The sequence below is a fragment of the Neolamprologus brichardi genome, chromosome 23 (assembly GCF_056152115.1).
Source record: "Neolamprologus brichardi isolate AB-2024 chromosome 23, ASM5615211v1, whole genome shotgun sequence".
Lineage (NCBI taxonomy): Eukaryota > Metazoa > Chordata > Actinopteri > Cichliformes > Cichlidae > Neolamprologus > Neolamprologus brichardi.
The window spans coordinates 4,423,436-4,443,613 of record NC_142125.1 but is presented as its reverse complement, the minus strand read 5'-3'; the positions used below and the strand labels follow the sequence as shown (position 1 = coordinate 4,443,613).

Genomic DNA, 20,178 nt, shown 5'->3' with positions numbered 1-20,178 from the left:
AAAGTGAGGGTACATGAGGTCCCGGTCCTTGAGTTCTTCAACTCCCACCTACAGCAGAACATCAACAGCATTCTGCAAGAGGCTGGGGGGACTGAACACAAATGAACCGTGCACCTCCACTGCTGAGCCACCTTTATGGAGCTGTGACCGTAAGGTGGTTGGTGCAGGTGGTGGACTCTCGAAGTGAAGGGAGTCAAGATTAAGAAGGAATCCTATCAGACTTGGTTAACCTGTGGGATAGTAGATGCAACTGAAGGGAATCAACATGCCACATTGACCATACCTGAATCAAAAACGTAGGTATGGAAGGTATTCGGAGAGGTCATGGAACAAGACATCAGATGCCTTCGGAGAAGAAAGCAGTGAGAATCAGAGTCAGAGAGACTTTATTTATCCCCAAGGGGCAATTAAGAGAATGTAGCGCTGTTGACTTGAAATGAGGACAGGCCAGGCAGTGGAAGCAATACTTTGAGGATCGCCTCAATCCCACTGACGTGCCTTACATAGAGGAAGCAGAGTCTGGTGATGAGGGGATGACTTGAGGTTACTGAGGGTAGCTAAACAACTCCTCTTGTCGTGGAACTCTGTTAATTATGCTAACAGTCCGTCCAAGAAATCTGTGCTAGAGACTTAGTAAGGGAGATGCTAGAATTTTATTTGTGTTCCTTAGCACTAATTAGCAGGTATCTGTCTCTGTGCAGCACACTCATAGAGAACATGGATGCACCTTGTTAATGTGCAACTTCCCAGAGTAAGTTACTAATTTAGCTGCCACCTTATTTTACAAATATCAACATTTCTGGCTACAAAAAAAAAAACAAGATGATAATGTTTTTATTTGTAAAATTTCGGTTTCGGAACAGCACATACGATGGCTGTCACTCTGACTTCAATCAACAATGAGTTATGGGGCTTTAACACAGGATGTAGCACTTTAATGCTTGCTGCTGGGTCCAGCACACAGTTCAGTCCCAGATTACCCCAGAGCAGAAGGTGGAGGTGAAGCATAGCTGGAGTTTCCAAATCTTTCAGCGGGTATCTGTGTTTTCTATGCATCCTTTGCTCTTTACCTCAAGAGTTTTAAAAGATTCATAAAGCTATTAGCACACAACAAATCTAAGGTGCACTTAAACAGGGCGCCAATTTACAATAAGCTATGTAACTGTCAAAAACAGAGTTATTATAGTTTTTTAGGTTTTGTTTTTATTTGCTTTTAAATTTCATTTTCAGTTTAGTTTAATTTTAGTTTCAAGTGTGGATACGCTCACTTCAGTTTCCCAAATATAATTCTGTTCATGTGGATGAAGCGTTTTCAGTGGGAGAAACGTCTCATCGCTCATTCAAGTGACTTCTTCAGTTTTTTGGGGATTTCCTTACCTGGATGATTGAGTTTTTGTTTGTGAATTTGATAACCGGAAAACGAGGCTACATAGGAGTTTGAAATTGATACCGTGGGTGTTTCTCCCCTAAATCTCTGATGCATTTGAATCTGTTCCCTTCATCACACAGGGTCACCACAGTGGGCAGCTCCACATGTTTGATTTGGTGAATTTTTACACTGACACATCCCCAAAGGAATTTTTGTCTCCTCCAAGGATGTTTTGCTTGTTATGCAAATATGTAATCACTACGATATAATTTATTTACTTTAGGGACAAGATATAAACCTTTCCTGCATTTTACCATCCTGCCTGCTGACCAGCTGAATGGATCCAGTCACTGCAGTACACAGCGGTCAACATTCACATTTGTTGACCCTTTGAACGTTGACAACTGTGTCCGCAAGAGCTCCTGAGTTGTGCGCATCACAGCGCTTGCACTTTGCACTGTGCAGCAGCAGACCATTGTACCCCGACACAAGGGTTTCAGCATGAAGTGCATCCCGTGTTCGATGTAAAAGCACCTTGACTCGTCCAAACCACATTCATGCAAGGCTTTCATTAATTACACGTGTTACCACAGTGAAACAGAAACAGAGTGAAGCATCATGCTCAGCTCTGCATAATATGTACTTGATGCTAAGATTAGACACATCTGAGATCTATATGTTGGAGATCTTTTTCTCATACTTATCTGTTTACCAGGCTTTACGGTTGTGTTTCTTTTGTTATTCCTAAACCAGACAAGAACATTTGTCTTAAATTAGTTTATGAAAGACAGAATTCAAAATCAAATAAGCTTCAGATGTGAAAAGGATTATCGGGTGGGGTGGGGGGCTGGGGGAGTACTGTAGGCAGCAATTTTTTTTCTTCTAGAAAGGAAAAAATATTTGGATGATGTAGCTGTTGTTGCTGATGATGCTTGCTTGTCCTTTTACATCCAGCTGGTTATCAGAAGGTGAAAAAAGTAAAAACACCCGTGTAGGTTGATATATTTAGAACTAAATCAATACGGTGTTGTACATTTATTGGGTCTGCAATATATTGGTAATTGAGACTGGCAACAGTTACAATAAATCTTATTACACCAGTCAGAAACATGACACACATACCGCAAATTCTCAATTATTGATCTCGTGTTTTAAACCACATCCTTTAGTGGATTGCTGCATTTGTGTCCTGTTTTATTACTGCTGCACATCTATTTCTTGTGTTTACAGTATTTAAGGTATGCTCATCGTGTCTCTGAACGTACTGCAATCTCTGGGGCACCTTTGTTGAAAAAATTGTTTACATTTTCATTTAGCTTCTCCAGGCTGCAGGAAAGATATCGTGAGGTTTTAAACACTGGAGATGCTCCAGGAACTGACCCGCCTTATGCTGAAGGGCCCAGCTTTAAGGACGGGAGAGCCACTGAACAGAAGCTCAGATTAACAATAATCCCTTGTTCAACTTGTTGAGAACTTGCTCAAATCTCTCGTCTATCACTCCCATTCCTGCTTTATTTTGCCGGACTGCTCCACTTAGTGTAGACACCTCTGCCTCTGCCTCAGCCTTCTAAATAACTGTCGGTCCATTCGCTTTAAAATGTGGAAAAATTCAGCTTTTGTAAACGTATAAGGAATGTGTTCAGCTTTGACAGTTCAGCTTATGGATTCTTCACAGAAAAGTGAAACGAGCTGGTCTCTCAAATCAATAACTGGCAGATGTAACTGCACTGAAAAGAGTTTCAAGTGCTGCTCCAATAACTGCAACAAAATGAGAGGCGACGTAATGTTTTTCAGAGTTATTGCCGTTGCTTTGTTTGTTTGGAAATGTTCTTGTATACATCAACAGACTCAGGGACGGGTCACACAGGAGAGTGAACAAACATCACGGGGAAGCTGGCATTTGAAAAAGGCCTAATCACAACTAAACTAAATGCCTGAAACTATGAAATGAAATATCAGACGTGTGTGTGTGGGGGGGGGGGGGGGGGGAGCCTCTATATAGTTCTGCATCAGTTACTTTTCAATTACAGCAGCCCAAGCAGAACGAAATTGTTAGTGTCATTTATCGACTGTGGTGCCCTCCATTAGAGTACCAACTGAGAGAAATCCATCCTGTTGTATAACCACCTGGCTGTCTTACAATAACAAAGAGTTCATTTCTGTCAGCTGGCCTTAAGTGTTTTGGGTGTTATACAAGGAACAGATGAGAAGTATACACCAGGAAACGCAGGAAAGCACACAGAGACCAATAAAGTCTAACCAAGCAGGTAATCATCTTGATGGCTTTTCTGAAACAGTTAGAAGACAGAGTGAAATGCCAGGGGTGCCTAAATGAATGAGATGACAAATCATAAAAAGTTACAAATATTTTAAATAAAAATATGTATTTGAGCAATTTTAAAATTAACAAAAAAAAAAAAAAAATGAGTTGCTTTTGAATACCTTCGCACCCGAGCACTTTCTAACAGCACAGTTAAAATCATGTCTATTACTTATGCCTTGATGATCTACCCTGGTGATGTGGACCAGGCAAGAGTAGCCGAGCGCAGACAACATCCCCAACCCCCCTATGTGTATATTTTTTTAATACTTTGTGAGGAAAAACTGTCAACCATATCCAAAGTGCAGGACCAAAGAGAAGTAAATAATGTATGCTTTTATTAGATTCTTTGAAGACGATATGTGCTACGCGTTACCCGTTTCAAATGTGGAAGATTTCAGACCTCTGCACAAAACAGATTTTGATAATCAGAAGGTGTATCTGGTTCACAGAACTGAAGAGAATGGCAGCGCAGGCCAGCCGTGCGAAGCACAGATCCTTGCCCTTGCAGGTAAGTTGTCCTCCTAACGCAGGAGATTTTGTCTTTTTTAACGCTTCTTTTCGCCGTCTGACCAAGTAACGCTGATGTACGCGAAACTCAGGAATGTGTCAAACCAAGTGTTTTCTTTTTCTTTTTTTTTGACCCGATCTGTCAGGACGTGATCAGCTGGAATCTGACACCGATAGCAGCAACAACGTCCTCGGCTGTGGCTAGCTAGATATGCTAGTTAGATATGCTAAGATAAGTTTGGTATGTAGTCATACCTTGTTGTCGGTGTTTTATATGTTCTTTACACTTACGGCGCCGTGTCTCTTAAGTTACCCCTCTTGTTTGGGTTGGGTAGTATTGGTTGTGTCGCTAAATACGTGGCATGTAACGTTAGCGACTCACAACGGTTGTTTACAACATGAAGCTAACGCTTGCTAGCTTGCTTGGTTTGTATTCGTTCCGTGTTAGCATGCTACTGCCGACGTACAGACGCAAGGCTGTCACCGTGTTATAAACATATTTGACAGCCGGTGACTGATCTGTCATTATTTTTGAGGCTCTCAAATGTAGTTGAGATGCCAATCCGGCGGCTTTGGTGGGCTGCAGTCTGCATGTTAGCTTTCTTATCGGCAGATTCGTGTCACAGAGGGGTTGCGGTGCTGCAGTCGTTGCAGACTACATACAGCAACCTGTCAGTAACATGTCAGCATCGCAGCCGTTTCATGTAGGTTTATCGTGCAAATGTGATTAAGTGTGCAGGTGAAATGCTTTTGCTCGTGATTATTTGGAGTTGTAGAAATGTTTGCTCACGGTCGTTTTCTATGCACGATCTTTAGCTACATCACTAATCCCCGAGTCTGATCTGTCTGAGCTGGGAGATCGGTACAATGTCGCCAGCCCAGGACCATACCGCAGTCCTCTGACATGCTTACATTCCTACCTCATTTAATGCTAAAGTCGCCTTGATGAGGCAGAATGGAGAAGCTAACCAATACAGATGAGAGCACTTCCGTAAATACTTTGAAAAGCATACTTTGAAAATTCATGCAACTTTTTAGGGACTTTTACGAGTTTATTCTTGCTTCTATTTCCGGGGCTCACAGATACAGTAGAAGAATTTGAAGATAGTATAACACAAAAGAAGATGAAAATTCCCAAGATGTCCACGAAGAATTCAGGAAACTCCATCGAGAACAATTTTGGAGAGGAAAGAATGCCACTCAGGCATAAAAAGGTAGGAAGATCAGAGGTACACTGTGGTTGTTGGGCATTGCAGCAAACATATGTGTCTGCTGCAATGCCCACATATTGCATCATTTATACCGTCAATCATGTATAAATGATCTAAATCAAAAGGTGTTTAGACTTGTTTATGTTAGTAGTATCATGATAGTCTATCACACTGGGTCCGTGACATGCATTTGAGGATACTTTACATTAAAAGTAATTGCATTAAATGTCATCTTTCAAATAGAAAAATGACTCAAGCTTTGCCTTTTACTGTGTCAGAGAAAACCCAAAAAAGTTAAGTAGTGAAAAAAGGCCACATCAACACTCCAAGTATGGGAGCATGTATAACTTCACATGTAAATTTTTTGCAGCGATGCTCTGATATCTAAATATATCTATCAATGATACGTCACGTTTTCATAAACTTGGCTGACACCCCAAATCCCCCACACTATTTTTACCATATGCTGGATTAACACAAATTCAGCACTCTGGACAGCTGCCCTTTCACAGACAAATCCTCTGAGCGGCTCATCAAAGAACTCTGTGACTCCTGTCCTCCCATTTCCTATTGAGATTCGCATGTCAAAACAAACAGTTTGAAGTCTGCCTGTCGTGTCGTTTCAGACAGATTTGTGGTTTTACGTAATATTTTTCTTCTGTTTTGAGTGGCGTCAGTCATATATTTAGTCAGAGTCACAGCAAAGAATTTTACACAATACTATCTTGATGCATGCTCAATCGTCTGGGTAAGAAAATCCCAGAAAATAAGTTATGTTCTTCTGGATGCAGCGTTTTCAAAGTTGAGACTGAAGAAGTTGATTGGATGATTGATGAAGTGTGTCTCCTAATGGAAACACTATGTCTAGATGAACAGAATCGACTTTGTGGGAATACTTGTACATATGAATAAATATTTTAACAGGCCTAACACCAGAGTTCTCAAAGTCCATGACATATTTTTTTAAATATAGGTCAGATTTCATTTTGCCAACCTATTGAGTTATTACTCTCCTCAGGCCCTGTCACAGGACCATGGACGCCCCCTTTCTAACTCATCCAAAAGCCTAGCGGCAGTAGTGGCTCGCCTAGAGAGAAATGCAGCCAGCTCCTGTATGGAGGGCGAGGAGGACCTGGATGAGGACCGGCTGGCTGAGGTGGGAGAGGATGCAGATGACGAAGATGATGATATGGAGACAGAGCATCAGCGACATCATCACCAGCAGCAACAGCAGCATTTGGCGGTGGACACGGATTGTGTGCCTGAGGTGGCTGCCGCTGTTGTTCCCAGAGTTCTGTACGAGGAGCTGGTTCACAGCTACAGGCAGCAGGAGGAGGAGATGAGGAGGCTGCAGCAGGAGTTGGAGAGAACCCGCAGACAGTTGGTGCAGCAAGCCAAGAAGCTCAAGGAATATGGCAGCTTGCTGACAGAAGTTAAAGAACTGAGGGACTTCAACAGGAGACTGCAAGACGTACTTCTCATGAGACTGGGCAGCGGTGAGAGACCAGTAGCACCCACACACAAGCCAACAAACCAGTTACCAGTACCACATAGTTGATTAGTGAACTTTAACCTCGTCAGTTGTTAAAGAAAACGTTTATATTTAAAATGAATACATATATAGTGAGGAAACTGACAAGTGAAGTGTTTCTTATACAGAAACATCTGAACAGCAATAAGGCCACAATTTCAGTGGAAGGAGTTTAGCAGCAAGCGTGAGGATGGATATTAAGTTTAGTGTTCACTTTATGTCCACACAGCACAATAATTTTACCATCTCTCTCCTGACAAGGTCTGGATGACAAATGCCGCCAATAATTGTTTTGCAATTATGTGCAAAAAGAAAAGTGTAAAGATGAATGTCTGTGAAGGTTCTCAGGTTCTCTCATCCGGGAAGCTTCTTCAGTTCAGAACTAAAGAAGCTTCTCGGATGATGATGATGGCTGAGTGTCAGTCAGTTAATCTGCTTAAGAACTGATTCTTTTATAAAACGAGAGTCCTACCTACTTTATAGGTGTCTTTAAGTTTGATTTTTGTTACTGTATGGGTGCCATAAATGTGCACATTCTATTATTGTCGCTGTTGCTGCTAGATCACCATTGCAACTAACTGATCACGTTGTTTATTGCCACATGACACAAAACCTAACGCATTGTTACGATTCCAAAAGATGGTTGAGCCATATACCATGGCACTGATTTACAATAAGGTAAATCAAGATAAGCCCTTACAATATTAGAGAAAGAACCAGACGATCCTCTTTGAGCAAGAAATTGGAGAGGGCAGGAAGGAAGAACACCCTTTTAACTGGAACAGAGCTCTGGTTCAGGGAGGGGCAGCTGTCTATTGCGAACAGTTGGATGTGAGGAAAGAGGAAAAGAGAGACGAGGACAAAGCACGAGTGGGAAAACTACGTTTTGATTTCACACAAGGCTTAAACCCCAGTCTGTTGGGTGAGGCTCATGTGACTCATTCATCCAACAGTACCTTGTCCCTCTTTTGTGTCTCCCACCACCCACTAAGTATTTATTATGTCTTTCTCTCACAGTACAAAAGTTCTAAAGTCCGAACAAAGTGATGGTCCTGGACTAATGTTATTTTGATTTAGGAATATTAGACACACAATTATATCAGATAAGCCTAAAGAAAAGCACTAAGCTTAAATTTAATTCAGATACAGTTTGTATAACCCAGTGTCCCATACAGATTGATCATAATTACCATAACAGGACTGGTTTCTGCCAGAATCAGGATAAGATAAAAACTGAAGAAACCTTTGGGGGATGATGTATACATGTGGAGAGAGATTATAATCCAAAGGGATTTTAACAGGTCCATTGCTGAAGTGGTAAATCCAGTACTGGAAGTTGAATAAAAAGCACTTTGGTTGTGTGATTAAAAGTGGTGTCATTGCAGCGCACAGTGCTGTACGTACTCGAGCTCTGCCAGATGCTGGTCTTAACCTCAGACCCCCTGCAGATCTGAACAGAGGCGCCCAGCTACTGGCTAGACCATCTAATGGACAGGCTAAAGATTAAAGCACCCTGGGGTGCTGTCAGGCAGTGGATGGAGTGCGCTGACCGATATTAAAACTCATCAGCTACATTGGAGCTTAGCGTGGCCAGCCACCAAGCCAGCTTAGTTACTGGGCTAAAATAACTGCCTGTCACAGGGCACAGGCAAGCCTGTGCCCAAGGCGCATAGCAAGCAAACAAGCAGGTGGGCACTGTTCCTGCGGTGAAGCCAAAAAACCCTCACACTGTACTACTGTAAGAATTCAGGTGCTAGTAGCTGTTTACACCTAGCATTTTCTCCCTCATTCCCTCTGTATTTTAGCATGTTTTAGTTTCGCCAAGTTGCATTAAGTGAAAACAGGTTTGTCGTTGCTTTTATCTCCATAATTGTTAACGTCTCCTTTATCTCCTAGAGCCTATGCATGACAATGGCACCCAGACAATCAAGGCTGAAGTGGTTGAACCTATTGTTGAGGCCCAGGAGACATGCAGAGAAGAAGCCAACACCAGTTCCAGCTACTCACCCTCACCTCGAACAGTATACACCTGCAATGACGGCAAGGTACGTTTCTCCGAACTAAGAATTGCTGCGTATTTAATTGCATTTCCAGTTTTCCATTTTCGCTCCAACTAGTACTAGAAAACCTTTATTATTAATTTGTGTAATTTCTTGTCTGCGCTGTTTCATGGCTGTATAAATCTGTCTTTTCATGCTGACATTAATTCTTTAAAGCAAAGTGAAAACAAGAGGATCTTGTGCACGAAAATTCAAACTGATGTCATAAAAGTGATTGCAAGGCTGTTAGCATAGTCCAGTTAATTTCATATTTTCTAATGTAGGAAAAAGAATTGTTCCTAATTCACTCAGTAGTCAACAGGCCTGTTTTTTCAATTATGTTTGCATATATTTAAGCGAACTTCTAATTTATAGTGTAGAGTAGAAAGGGCACTAAAACTCTGACTATGATGGTATCTTAATAACCAATTTTGAGAGCTTCGAATCATTTGGTCCCCTTTCATTTTTCCTTGTGGGTGGCTGTGAACAGTATCCTGATTTTACAGGAAGTGCTGCGTTTCCTCTTAACACCCGTGAATCTGGGAACATGCTGTCATTGTTGATCAGTCCTTTCCCCTAGCTGCCTTACCCTTGCAGGTAAACAAGGTTGAGAAGATTATTATTGTTCCTGCAAGCGCAGCCAGCATCGTCGCTGTTTATTAGCCTGTTAGGGTTCTTTACTGCCCCCACTGCTGTAACTCAACCAGCGTCCTGTCGCTCATGACAGGGGGGGAATTGGTAGTACAAGCTCTGGGGCCTGCAGCCACTTCAAGCGTGAAGAACACTTGCAAATTAGAACTGTCCTACATGAGGGACCCCATATTAATTATTTGCACGAGAGGAATTTAAAGTGACTGACAGGTTAACCCTACTGAGAGTGTGCTGGAAAGGGTGGGGAGGGGTCGTGGAAAAAGAAGAAAAAGAAGAGGCTTTTTCTACCTCGAGGGCAGTAAAAAGCTTGTCTGCTGGCCGGGGGCCTAAAGCACATTAGCTGCACAGGGAAAAGCCTTTTGGATGCTAGCCTAAAGACTTTACGGTGATAAGAGAGTAGAGAAGGGAACGAGAGTCACATATGCACCCCCTCCGGTACAGTAGCTCACCTAGAAGACCAGGGCAGTCTGCCATGGCTGGCAATCAGCTTGAAGTGTTTGGTCCAGGCTTACGCAATGTACAGTGACTGTGTAAAGAGCCACAGCCTAAGTTTGTAATGAAGGTAATCCGTGCTACAAGAAGATAGTGGCCAGAGCTTGTTTACGTATCCTAGAGGGTGAAAGTGACCCTTCTTGGAAAGTTTGATTTAGTCTAAGCGGGAGGTGAAAGCTGAATGTGTCCTGCTATAATTAGCATGTACTCTGTTTGCCTTCACACTACCAGAATTTTACTAGTCTGTACAAAATCGCTGAGATTACACCACAAGACACAAGAAAAATTAAAGCATCATCAAGCTGCAAACACACACACACAAACACATCTTCTTCATTATAGTTTGAAAATATTTTTGGGCAAAATGATTAAGGAAAAGCTTACGTTTTAAAAGTAAGCCGCCATTTAAAATCAGTGAAAGGTTGAGGAAAGCTGTTCCAAAGATTTTGGACTACAAACTCAAAACAGCAGATTTAAAATAAGAGCACAGAACAGTTAGGAGACCCTGATCAGATGATCGCAGAGGCCTACTGCTGTCAGTAGCTCAGATATATATGCAGAAGCTTTGCCACGTCGGACTTTATATCATATTAAATTTTAAAAAAGGGGGTGATGTGTAAGGGCCTGCTAATTTTTGTAAGCAGCCTAGCTACTGCATTTGGGATCAGTTGAAAACAGGCTGAGGAGGATGTATGTTTGTACTAAAAGTTCCAAATCATTGGACGGCTGTAAAGGTTTGATTTTTGTAATGTTTCTTGGATGGAAGAAACACGAGTAGATGAGCTCTGAGATGTGAGGTTTCAAACGCTGGTAAAAATAATAGCAGGTCTTTAGCAGAGGGTTTGATATCGCCGGCGAGCGGCCCGATGTAATGACTGACCTCCTTAGAGAAGTTTTCAGGGCGGAATACAAGAGCCTGATGTCATGATGTTGCCTAGCAACCACCTACCAACAGTCTAAAATAACCAATTTGTAGCATTTATTCACCTATATCACATTATAAAAGCATTGTGTGATTTTTGACTTCATGACAATAGCTTATCATCATATTATATCCACTGGTATTATGCATGATATATTATTACATCATGTTGCTTAGCGATCAACCTACCAGTGGGCTAAAAGGACCCATTTATAGCATTTATGCACCTAAAATACATTAGGGATACCTTTCATTTCACAACAATAATATCTAACTTTAATAATTTTATAATAGTTTTACAAATTTCAGAGCTATGGGAAATTTGGGTGAGTTCAATTATACATGCAAGTTTGTGATTTTTTTTACAGAAAAATTATTTTTCTGCCCCAAATCATGAAAGACAGATGTTTCTTTTTTTAAGTTGTCTTCATGCTTTCCCGTTTGTCTTGTTTTTTTCTTTTTTGGTCAAGAGCTATGAACATTTCTGTTCAACCCTATCTGACTCAAAATCAAATTGCTGTGTCTTCCAAATTTGACCTGTAAAGAGTCACAGTGTAACTGACGTTTGATCCTCAAAGATCTGGGTTATTCCCACTTTTTTCCCCACAAACAAACAGTTAAATAGATGTGAAGCTGTAATGTTCTTTATCTAAAACACGGATATCTACTTTGTCTTCTGTTGACTAAAAATGAATAAAACTAGTTGAGTGTCACAACAATAAATCCTGACACCGTGCCGGTGACAACATACTGTTTGTTGTATAATGAGCCGTAGATGCAGAAGAAGTTGTTTCCAGTTGTGCTTTTCGCAAACCTTTGTTTTACGTCTCTAGGTACACCTTGGTGGTGGGATCTGGGTGGAAGAAGAGAAATGGCACCAGCTGCAGCGGACCCAGGGAGATTCTAAGTTCACAAAGAACCTGGCTGTAATGATCTGGGGCACAGAAACCCTCAAAAACCGCAGCGTCACTGGAGTGGCCACTAAAAAGAAAAAAGATGCCTTGCCTAAACCTCCACTGTCACCCAGCAAGCTGAAGATTGTCAGAGGTAAGACAAACGTTTCCTTTTTCTTTAAAATGTGAATTTCAAACGTTTGACAAACCCTTCTTTGGACGAGTTGCAAAAATGTTTTAGTAAAGGTAAATTCTTTAGCCTTAAGGCGAGGCCAAAATGAGCGGCTTTTAATTTGATGTGGTCTGATTACTCACACTCGCTCCTTCCCCAGAGTGTCTCTACGACAGAGTGTCTCAAGAGACAGCCGACAGTGCAGAGATAACGCAGAGATTGTCCAAAGTGAACAAATACATTTGTGAAAAGATAATGGACATCAACAAGTCCATCAAGAATGAGGAGCGGCGGGAGTCCAAGCTGCTCATCAGACAGACAGTCAAGATGGAGAACTTCACCTACGATGGCATATAGTGATCAACTGTCACGCCAGCGCCTTCTGCCCCGCGTGGTCTGCAGGATATTGAGGGGACTTGATATGGGTGGTCGGGGGATGCTGTAACCATTTCAGGAGCGGTCGTATTACTTTGGCACATCGGATTGGTTGTTATTTGAAATGTTAAAACAAAGAGGCCCCTTCGCCCGCCCCCTCCGTAAAGAACCATCATCACATTTCTGCGAGCCCGCTTTTCTAATTGGCCAACAGACAGCTTTACCCAGTGGTTAGAAACTGAACATGTGAGCTAGCTTGATATAGGCTGGTGTGAGTGTTTTTATAAGCTTTACAGTGGCATTGGTACAGAGATGCAGATTCTTGAGGTTTGTGCACGTGTGTCAAAAGAGAAATTAGGTGTGATTATTACTTTATCGTTCTGTGTCAGAACATAATTGTTGAGTCCTTGAACTTTTAAAAAGTAAGAGATTATTTCCCTGGGCGAACGATTGATGCTAGTTTGCATTAGCGCTTAGATGCGTGAGAGGTTGACTGTTATGGTGACTACTCAATAACTGCTGGGAGTTGGTGCGGTTGGTACTTACTGCATAGAATGGGACATCAGGGTCTCAAATGCACAAGTCTTAATTAGTAACAGCCATATTTCATTTTGCAGCAGAGATTCTGTTGCTCCTAAAGAGATTAATTATGGGCGGGTGCTCCCACTTAACCGTATAACTTTATTATAAAGACAGCTTACTGAGATTTAATGAGACTCTGTCGAGTCTCTAGAATGCTGTATTTGTTTTTTATGTTTTTTTTAATGTTAATCTTTATGAATATTTGCCATCCACGAGGGAGCACAGGAGACGTTTTGATCGGATATTTTTTGTGTTACTTTAAGGAAACTTGACTGTTGAGTTGCAGTGGTACAGGCATGTTGAGACCTAGAAAGGCCTTAAATGGATCTGGCAATCACCAGGCACTGATAAGCTCCTGGGTTTTCTAGTATGCTGTGATTGTAAATGTATTGGAAGCTGAAGTCACGACGCTTCATCTGCACTTTGCTGTGAGAATGTACGAGGTGGCCAGGTACTATTTTCTGTGTAGTTCACACCATTAAGTTTGGCTGAGCCGGACCGCTACCCGGATGAAAATCGAGGCACAGCTCTGGTCATCGTCTTGCGGAAGCGGTGTTAGCTACGGGTAAAGCTGTCTGGGATACTATTTTGCTGCTGAAGCTGTCTGGCCCCTGCTGAACCCCATAATAACCCCCTCTTGTTTAAGGCACGCCACTGGGGAATTAAAGTAAGGTTGCTCCAGTGACAACTTTCCCTGAGCTATGCCATCAGAACTTTTAAAATTTAGTCTCTTTCTTTCATGTTTTTATTCTCCTCTTCTGTTCTGTGTGTGTGTATATCCATGTATACACACACACACACTTTCTTTTTTTCTTTTTGATCCAAAATGGCTTGGGTGGCAATCTGCAGGCTGGAACTAAACGCTGCAGATTGAAATCTCAACTGTGACCTAGCTGTGGCTAACTGTGAATCTACTGCAGAGCTGCTCATCAAGCCTTTCTCCTCCTCCTCACAGTCTAGATTCTCGTTCGTCTGTTGATTTGTTTTTCTGTATCATATCGTCCGTCTCGGTTTTTGTTATTTTAAAAGTTCAGATCAGCCTTTTCTTAAGCTACTTTATTTCAGTGTACATAAGCAACTCTTTATTATTATTATTTTCCACCAAACGTTGATATTTGAGTTTGTAGTCTCGTTACGGTTTCAAGCTTCTGGACAAGTTTGGTTTAGCAAATTGATGTTGTAATTCCACGTTACCTATCAATTTCTTGTGTTTCTTTGTACACTTTTTTAAATTTTTTTATATGAATTGTTGGCTTTAAGCTTGACGTTGTAATCGAACTTAGATCAGCTGAGTCTACAAACATATGTTTTAAAAAGGAAAAAAAAAAAGTATCCCTCTCTCTTAGCCAAAGCGATCTCTGGAAAATGAGACGAGGCTTTTCTTAACACGCGATTTCAGCCGAGCCCGTACGTTATATTTACTATATCTGTTATTTGGCAAACCTCACTTAGGATCTACCTGATGATCACGCCATAGTATGATAAAATTCTGTATTGTTAAACCATTGCGCTCCAACGGTTGAGATGCAGTAGTTAGATCAACACAAATCATTTACATTGAATGCACTTTAAATGGGCAAATTCTTCGATCTTAAAGAAATGTTTTTGTGGTATTTGTCCTTTTTTTTTTTTTTTTTAATTAATAAAACAAACAAACAAACATGTCCTCATAGATTAAGGCCTAACAATCATTGTATTATCATGAAGCACCTTAAGACATTTTTTTTATGGTTTATTATGGCAAGAATGAGTTTTGGTACATTTTGATTCATTTGTCAGATTTGCCGCTAACATGCTTGATAGACTTTAGGGCTGCCCCACCCCCCCGCCCCTCCAGGAGTCGGAACATTCTTGGTCGACCTAAAAAGGAAACGCTCACTCTACAGGAAGTGTCAGTCGCTCATGGAAACTTTTTTTTTTTTTTCTCGCTTTTTTTCACACACAAAATCCAAAGCGTAGGAAGGTGACAGATAAATATTTGTCTGTCAGTCATCAACCTCAAACATTGGTTTTTGTTTCAAATATGCAAGTAGGCGAACGTTGGCCACTTGGCATGGCCGCCGTCTTTAGACAGTCTGCGTACTAGTGATTGCAGCACAATCAGAATAATTACCTCTTTTGCTGCTGTCTGTAAGAGGCAGAACGCTTCGTACATGAGTTTGTATCATTTCTTTTCTCTGGTATGTAGCACGGTGGTTATGGTGTTACTTACAACGTTCTGTCTCAGCTTTCAAACCACTTTGTCGTGCTTGACAAAACACATTAGAAAATATGTTAAAATATATTTTGGATTAATTAGATCACGGTCACAAAAACTGTTCAGCTAGGAAGATCTTTGGTCAGGGGCAGCCCTAATAGATTTAACAGGTTTCTTTTAAAAAAAACTCCATTTCAGTAAGTTAAATTATCTCAATAGTTTAATCTGCAACTCCGTCATGGTCTCAAAAAGGAACGGTTTCAAAGAAAAAAACTTAGTTAGAAAATTGATAACTACTACTATCTGCAAAATGTGATTCACCAGTATAAAAACTGACCAATGAAATGTGCTAGCTGACTGGAATATGCGCTTTAACCTGATGCTGGTAATGTATAAATAGGACTCCTATAGAGATAATAGTGTATTTTTTACAAATAAGTGGTAATTGTGAGCCAAAGTATTGAATGCTGAGATCGAGCTAAAGACGGGGTTTAGAATCAGCAGGGTTTGCACAAACAAAACAAATTTTTAAAAAAATGGCCGAGCGTAAAGCGCCGCCTTATAACGGCGATGTGTTATTGATATACTGTTTGAGGGGGTTCCCTAGAAATTTCCCTTTTTCGGTGCCCTCTGATTTCTCGTTTTGTTTTTCCCTGTACAAAGGTTTATGTGCGCTAGGCTGTGCATTTTAAAAGAAAAGATTTCTGCTGTGCAAAGTACCTTTGCTAAAATTCTAAGACATTGTTGTGTATTGTATTTGTGTTTGTTTCTTTGTTGTTTATGCCAAAATGGGAGGGGTGTGGTTAAAACGATGCTTAAAGAAAGACCATTAATAGAGCTATTACATCATCAAAAATGTTAAGGCCTGTTTCCTGGATGGCCATTAAGCCTAATCCTTTAACTAAAACCACCTTCAAAGGATGAAAGCTGTATGGAAGGACTGTATGTTTTTAACCCAGATTTGGCTTAATCTGTAAAGGCAAGGCCGTTCTTTATCAAATGTACCGAGTCACTTGCGGAAGAGCGGTTCGGGTTTTTAGCAGCATATCAGTAACATACTGTACCGTTTTATTCACAAGCAGAGCCGCTAATTTTGGCTTCGCGTCACGACACCAGACCAGTCGGTGCTTTCACCGTTACACTTAAGTAGTGATAGGCAGGAAACGTAACCTTGGCGGCTTTGCGATCGTCTTTTTACGCCACCTTTAGTTCTTTTCTCTCCTGACGTTCACGTGGACGATCCCGTCCTCCTCACTGTTGTTTTGGCTTATGTTGTAAACACCTGTTTAAGTTGCAGAAGGGAAGGAGCTTCGGGTTGCTTTTTGACAGTTTGATTAAGGAAAAAGGCGATCTGGTTTTAGCTTCACTGTGCGGAACAAGATAAATGGCTCGGTGCCACCGTTTTCGGAGCTAGGTGTACGCGAGACACACATTTGAGCCACAGATACAGTGTCGGACTTGGTTTAAAAGGAGAAAACGGGGAGGAACACATAGTTAGGCCTATATTTTTATTACAGTTATCAGAAAATTTGTATACAATCCACAAACCGGTTCTACTTCATCTAACTTCACCGTCCTACCTCATTGTTACTCTGGTGTTTGTTTGTCAGTGACTGTAAACTATGTGTGTATATTAAAAAAAAAATCTATAGGAAAAGGTATACCTGGTTACTCTCAACATGTACAGCATATTAAAAACTTGTAAAACACCTCAGTACACAAATATCATTCTTAGGAGGAAATCAGTTTTATTACCTGCTTAAAGATGCTGCTGTAAAGGGGTGTCTGTGTGAGGGGTCGTCTCCGAATATATATCTTCGCTCTTTGCTATGTTGTGCAGTTGATCAGTGGTTGTGTTCTGTCTCTGTATTGCATTCTGAGATTTTTACTGGTTGACGGTGCTACCAGCAAACAGTTCGAAAACTGATCTATCGGACCTCAAATGGTGCTGTTTTTCTATGTTTTTATCGTCATACGGCTATGTTTTATTCAGGTGTGTCAACCGCCACTATCCCCTCAGCTTACTCGAATTCTAAAGCCAAAATATTTCACGAAAATCGATAACCCTGCTTTTACTGTATCAACTATATGCTATCCATCCAAATATTGTAGATAGTGATTATATCCTCAGCTGTGAGTTTCAGAAGTACCTCAGAAGTTGCCGAGTTCAAATGGATGCATCTGCTTTTAGCACCTGTTGTCTATCAATTTACATTGTCGCAGTGTATTTTCGGAAATATGCATTTTTACTGATTAGATCAGGTTACACTATAGATAATAGATGATTATTAGCTCACACTCAGATGTCGACGATGTGAAAGTTAAGAGGAAGCCACTGTTCACTGGTCGCATGCCGCGCAGGAAATCTCAGTCAGACTGGGACGATGGAGTAGAAGAGGTCCTCAGCAAAAAACAAAACCACACGTTAAGTTTGAGTCCATGTTAACCTCAGATTGTGTTGTAGAAGAGGGATGAAATGACGAAATACCCACGTAGAGGAATGTGTCAACTTCTAAAATTTGGACCATGCCAAAAATGCGATCAGGGTATATTCACGAAGACTGTTTTTTGTCGACGTTCCTGTCCTCTTGAATAATTAACTGTGATTCCCCTGTTGCATCGCTTTTCCCCTCACCGTCACTTAAATGTAATTTAAATGTTAAAATTATGCATTTAGTGTAAGAAAGTATTAACGATTGACTTACTGTGAGTAATTATACAAAGTGCATTATATTTTCTTTTACCCTGTACCAATGGAATCTTTTCTGCACCAAAGTGTTTTTCTGTTGTTTTGTTTTTTGTTTCTTTTATTGAGAGAAAAGGGTTGCGTCCCTTTTCAGTATGTTTCTATGTTCTTACTGATGGTTATTGTTTTCATTTCCAACCGTGCTGGTGAACATGAAATGTGCTGGTACCTCTCTACTGTGGGAAGAGCGTGTGTTCAGATACACAGCAGTCGGTTTCACGGAAGCACTTAAGCCATTCGTTGGACTGTTTTAATAATAGTTCAATTGTAAGCTTTGCTCTGGTCCAGGGTATTGACCCAGGGAGTTTGTGTGTAATTGAATTCCTATGCAGGTGTTGAGTTACGTACCTGGTACCACATCACTGTCGGGTAGAGGGCCAACTGCGGAGATGGAAAACTGGGCCTCGAGATTGAGTTAAAGGGGACAACGGCGACATGACAAATCCATACAGACCTATTAATGACATTTTCATACTTGTATTAAGTGAGCTATACAGGGCTGCTTGGATATCTACCTGTCTGTACTAGGTATAAACGCATTGCAGTGATCATTAGGGAAAGACAGGGTTATTACTGTATGGAGTATTTCCAGTTGGTATGATAATGTGAAAAGAATTTCAAGACTTTCGGAGTTGACACTCCCTCATTATTATAGCCTCCCAGAGGCAACCCTACATTTTCAGAAAATGTTATAAGTATATGCGATAGAGAGTGTACATGTCTTTGCTAAACCGGCCACACCTCTGCTATGCGAGCAAGTCTTTGACGCTTAGCATCCTGTTCTGTGTTTTCTCTTGCTGCATTCAGGAACACCTGTTTAATGTATAGATAAACAGAAATAAAATTGAGACTTTTATTCTATCAGCACAAACCTTGTGTCTGTGGTTTTTTGGGGAGTTTTGTTTTGTTTTGTTTGTTTGTTTGGCTGGGTTTTTGTTTTTTTGCTCATCTTCCTTTGGGGGAAACTGTTAGATAAGACTGAAGAAATGCATCCCCATCCTTGTTACAGCCCTTTCTTCATTTTATATTTTTTTATTTTTTAATGTGAAGAGTTTGTTTTTATGCATGCTAGCAGCATCACTAAACCAGTTTGGTCCATGCACCCACATAAAATCTGGAAAACTGGAAAGCTCCTTGAGAGGCAGGCCACCTAGACCAAAAAAGTTCAAGTATCTTGGGGTGTTATACACAAGCGATGGAAAGGTGGAGCGTGAGCTGGTGAATCATCGGCAGCAATGTGGGCATTATACTGGACTGTTGAGATGGTGATGAGCCAAAAAAACCAAAGTTTTCAATTTACCCATTGATTTATATTGCATCCCTCACCTATGGTCATGAAATCTGGGTGGTGACTGAAGGAGCCTCTGAAGGGTGGTTGGGCTCAAACCTCCGGAGGAATCTTGGAGTAGAGCTGCTGCTCCTGCTGATCAAAAGGAGCTAGTTGAGGTGGTTCAGGCATCTGGTTAAGATCCCTCCTGGGGCGACTACCCTTGTAAGTGTTTTGGGTGAGCCAAGAAACTGCTGGAGAGATTATATTTCCAGTCTGGCCTGGAAACGCCTCAGAATCCCTCGGCAGGATCTGGAAAGTTTGGTTGGGGAGAAGGATGTGGTGAATACCCTGTGATCCCACTTAGAAGAAAAATGGGGAGATAGATGTACTACAGGGTTGGTCCACCGTTGAACCTCAGAACTGCCTTACTTTTCGTGGCATGGATTCGGTTACATGCTGGAGGGATTCCTCAGAAACTTTGGTCCATATTGACACGATCGCAGCCTGTCTGCAGATTCGTTGGCGGCACATCCCTAATACGAGTCTCCCGCTCCACTACATGCCAAAGGAGCTCTATTCGATTGAGATCTGGTGACTGAGGAGGCCATATGAGTACAAGTGTCATATTCACGAAACCAGTTAGAGATGAGCTGAGGTTTGTGACATGGTGCTTTATCCTGCTGGAAGCAGATGGGTTCTTCATTTTAGGTTTTTGGGGGGATTTTTTGCATGCAGCTGTCAGAACCTACAGCAAAGAAACTGCAGGGAAACCTCTTCTTCTTCTTCTTCTTCTTTCAACTGACCCTTTTAGGGGTCGCTACAATGGATCATCCTCCATCTCTTCCTAGCATACTCCTCTGTCACATCAACCATCTGCATGTCCACCTTAACTACATCC

At 41.3% G+C, this 20,178-nt stretch overlaps 2 protein-coding genes across 3 annotated transcripts in view; both read left to right on the top strand.

Moving 5' to 3' along the window:
- The window catches only part of agbl4 (AGBL carboxypeptidase 4), a 359,352-nt gene that overhangs the window by 269,744 nt on the left and 69,430 nt on the right, over positions 1 to 20,178 (top strand). The window lies entirely within an intron of this gene.
- bend5 (BEN domain containing 5) lies at positions 3,916 to 18,881 on the top strand. Its single transcript, XM_006800415.3, has 6 exons — positions 3,916 to 4,200; positions 5,283 to 5,413; positions 6,429 to 6,906; positions 8,838 to 8,986; positions 11,879 to 12,092; positions 12,271 to 18,881. Exons 1-6 carry the CDS (start codon positions 4,017 to 4,019, stop codon positions 12,465 to 12,467), a joined length of 1,353 nt encoding a protein of 450 aa, XP_006800478.1. The 5' UTR covers positions 3,916 to 4,016; the 3' UTR covers positions 12,468 to 18,881.

What these genes read in the sequence shown, in the direction of transcription:
- bend5 (XM_006800415.3), top strand. Translation starts at nt 4,017, where the DNA reads ATGTATGCTTTTATTAGATTCTTTGAAGACGATATGTGCTACGCGTTA. An exon ending in TCTCATGAGACTGGGCAGCG is followed by an intron (nt 6,907 to 8,837) that starts GTGAGAGACCAG and finishes TTTATCTCCTAG; the next exon opens with AGCCTATGCATGACAATGGC. An exon ending in ACACCTGCAATGACGGCAAG is followed by an intron (nt 8,987 to 11,878) that starts GTACGTTTCTCC and finishes TTACGTCTCTAG; the next exon opens with GTACACCTTGGTGGTGGGAT.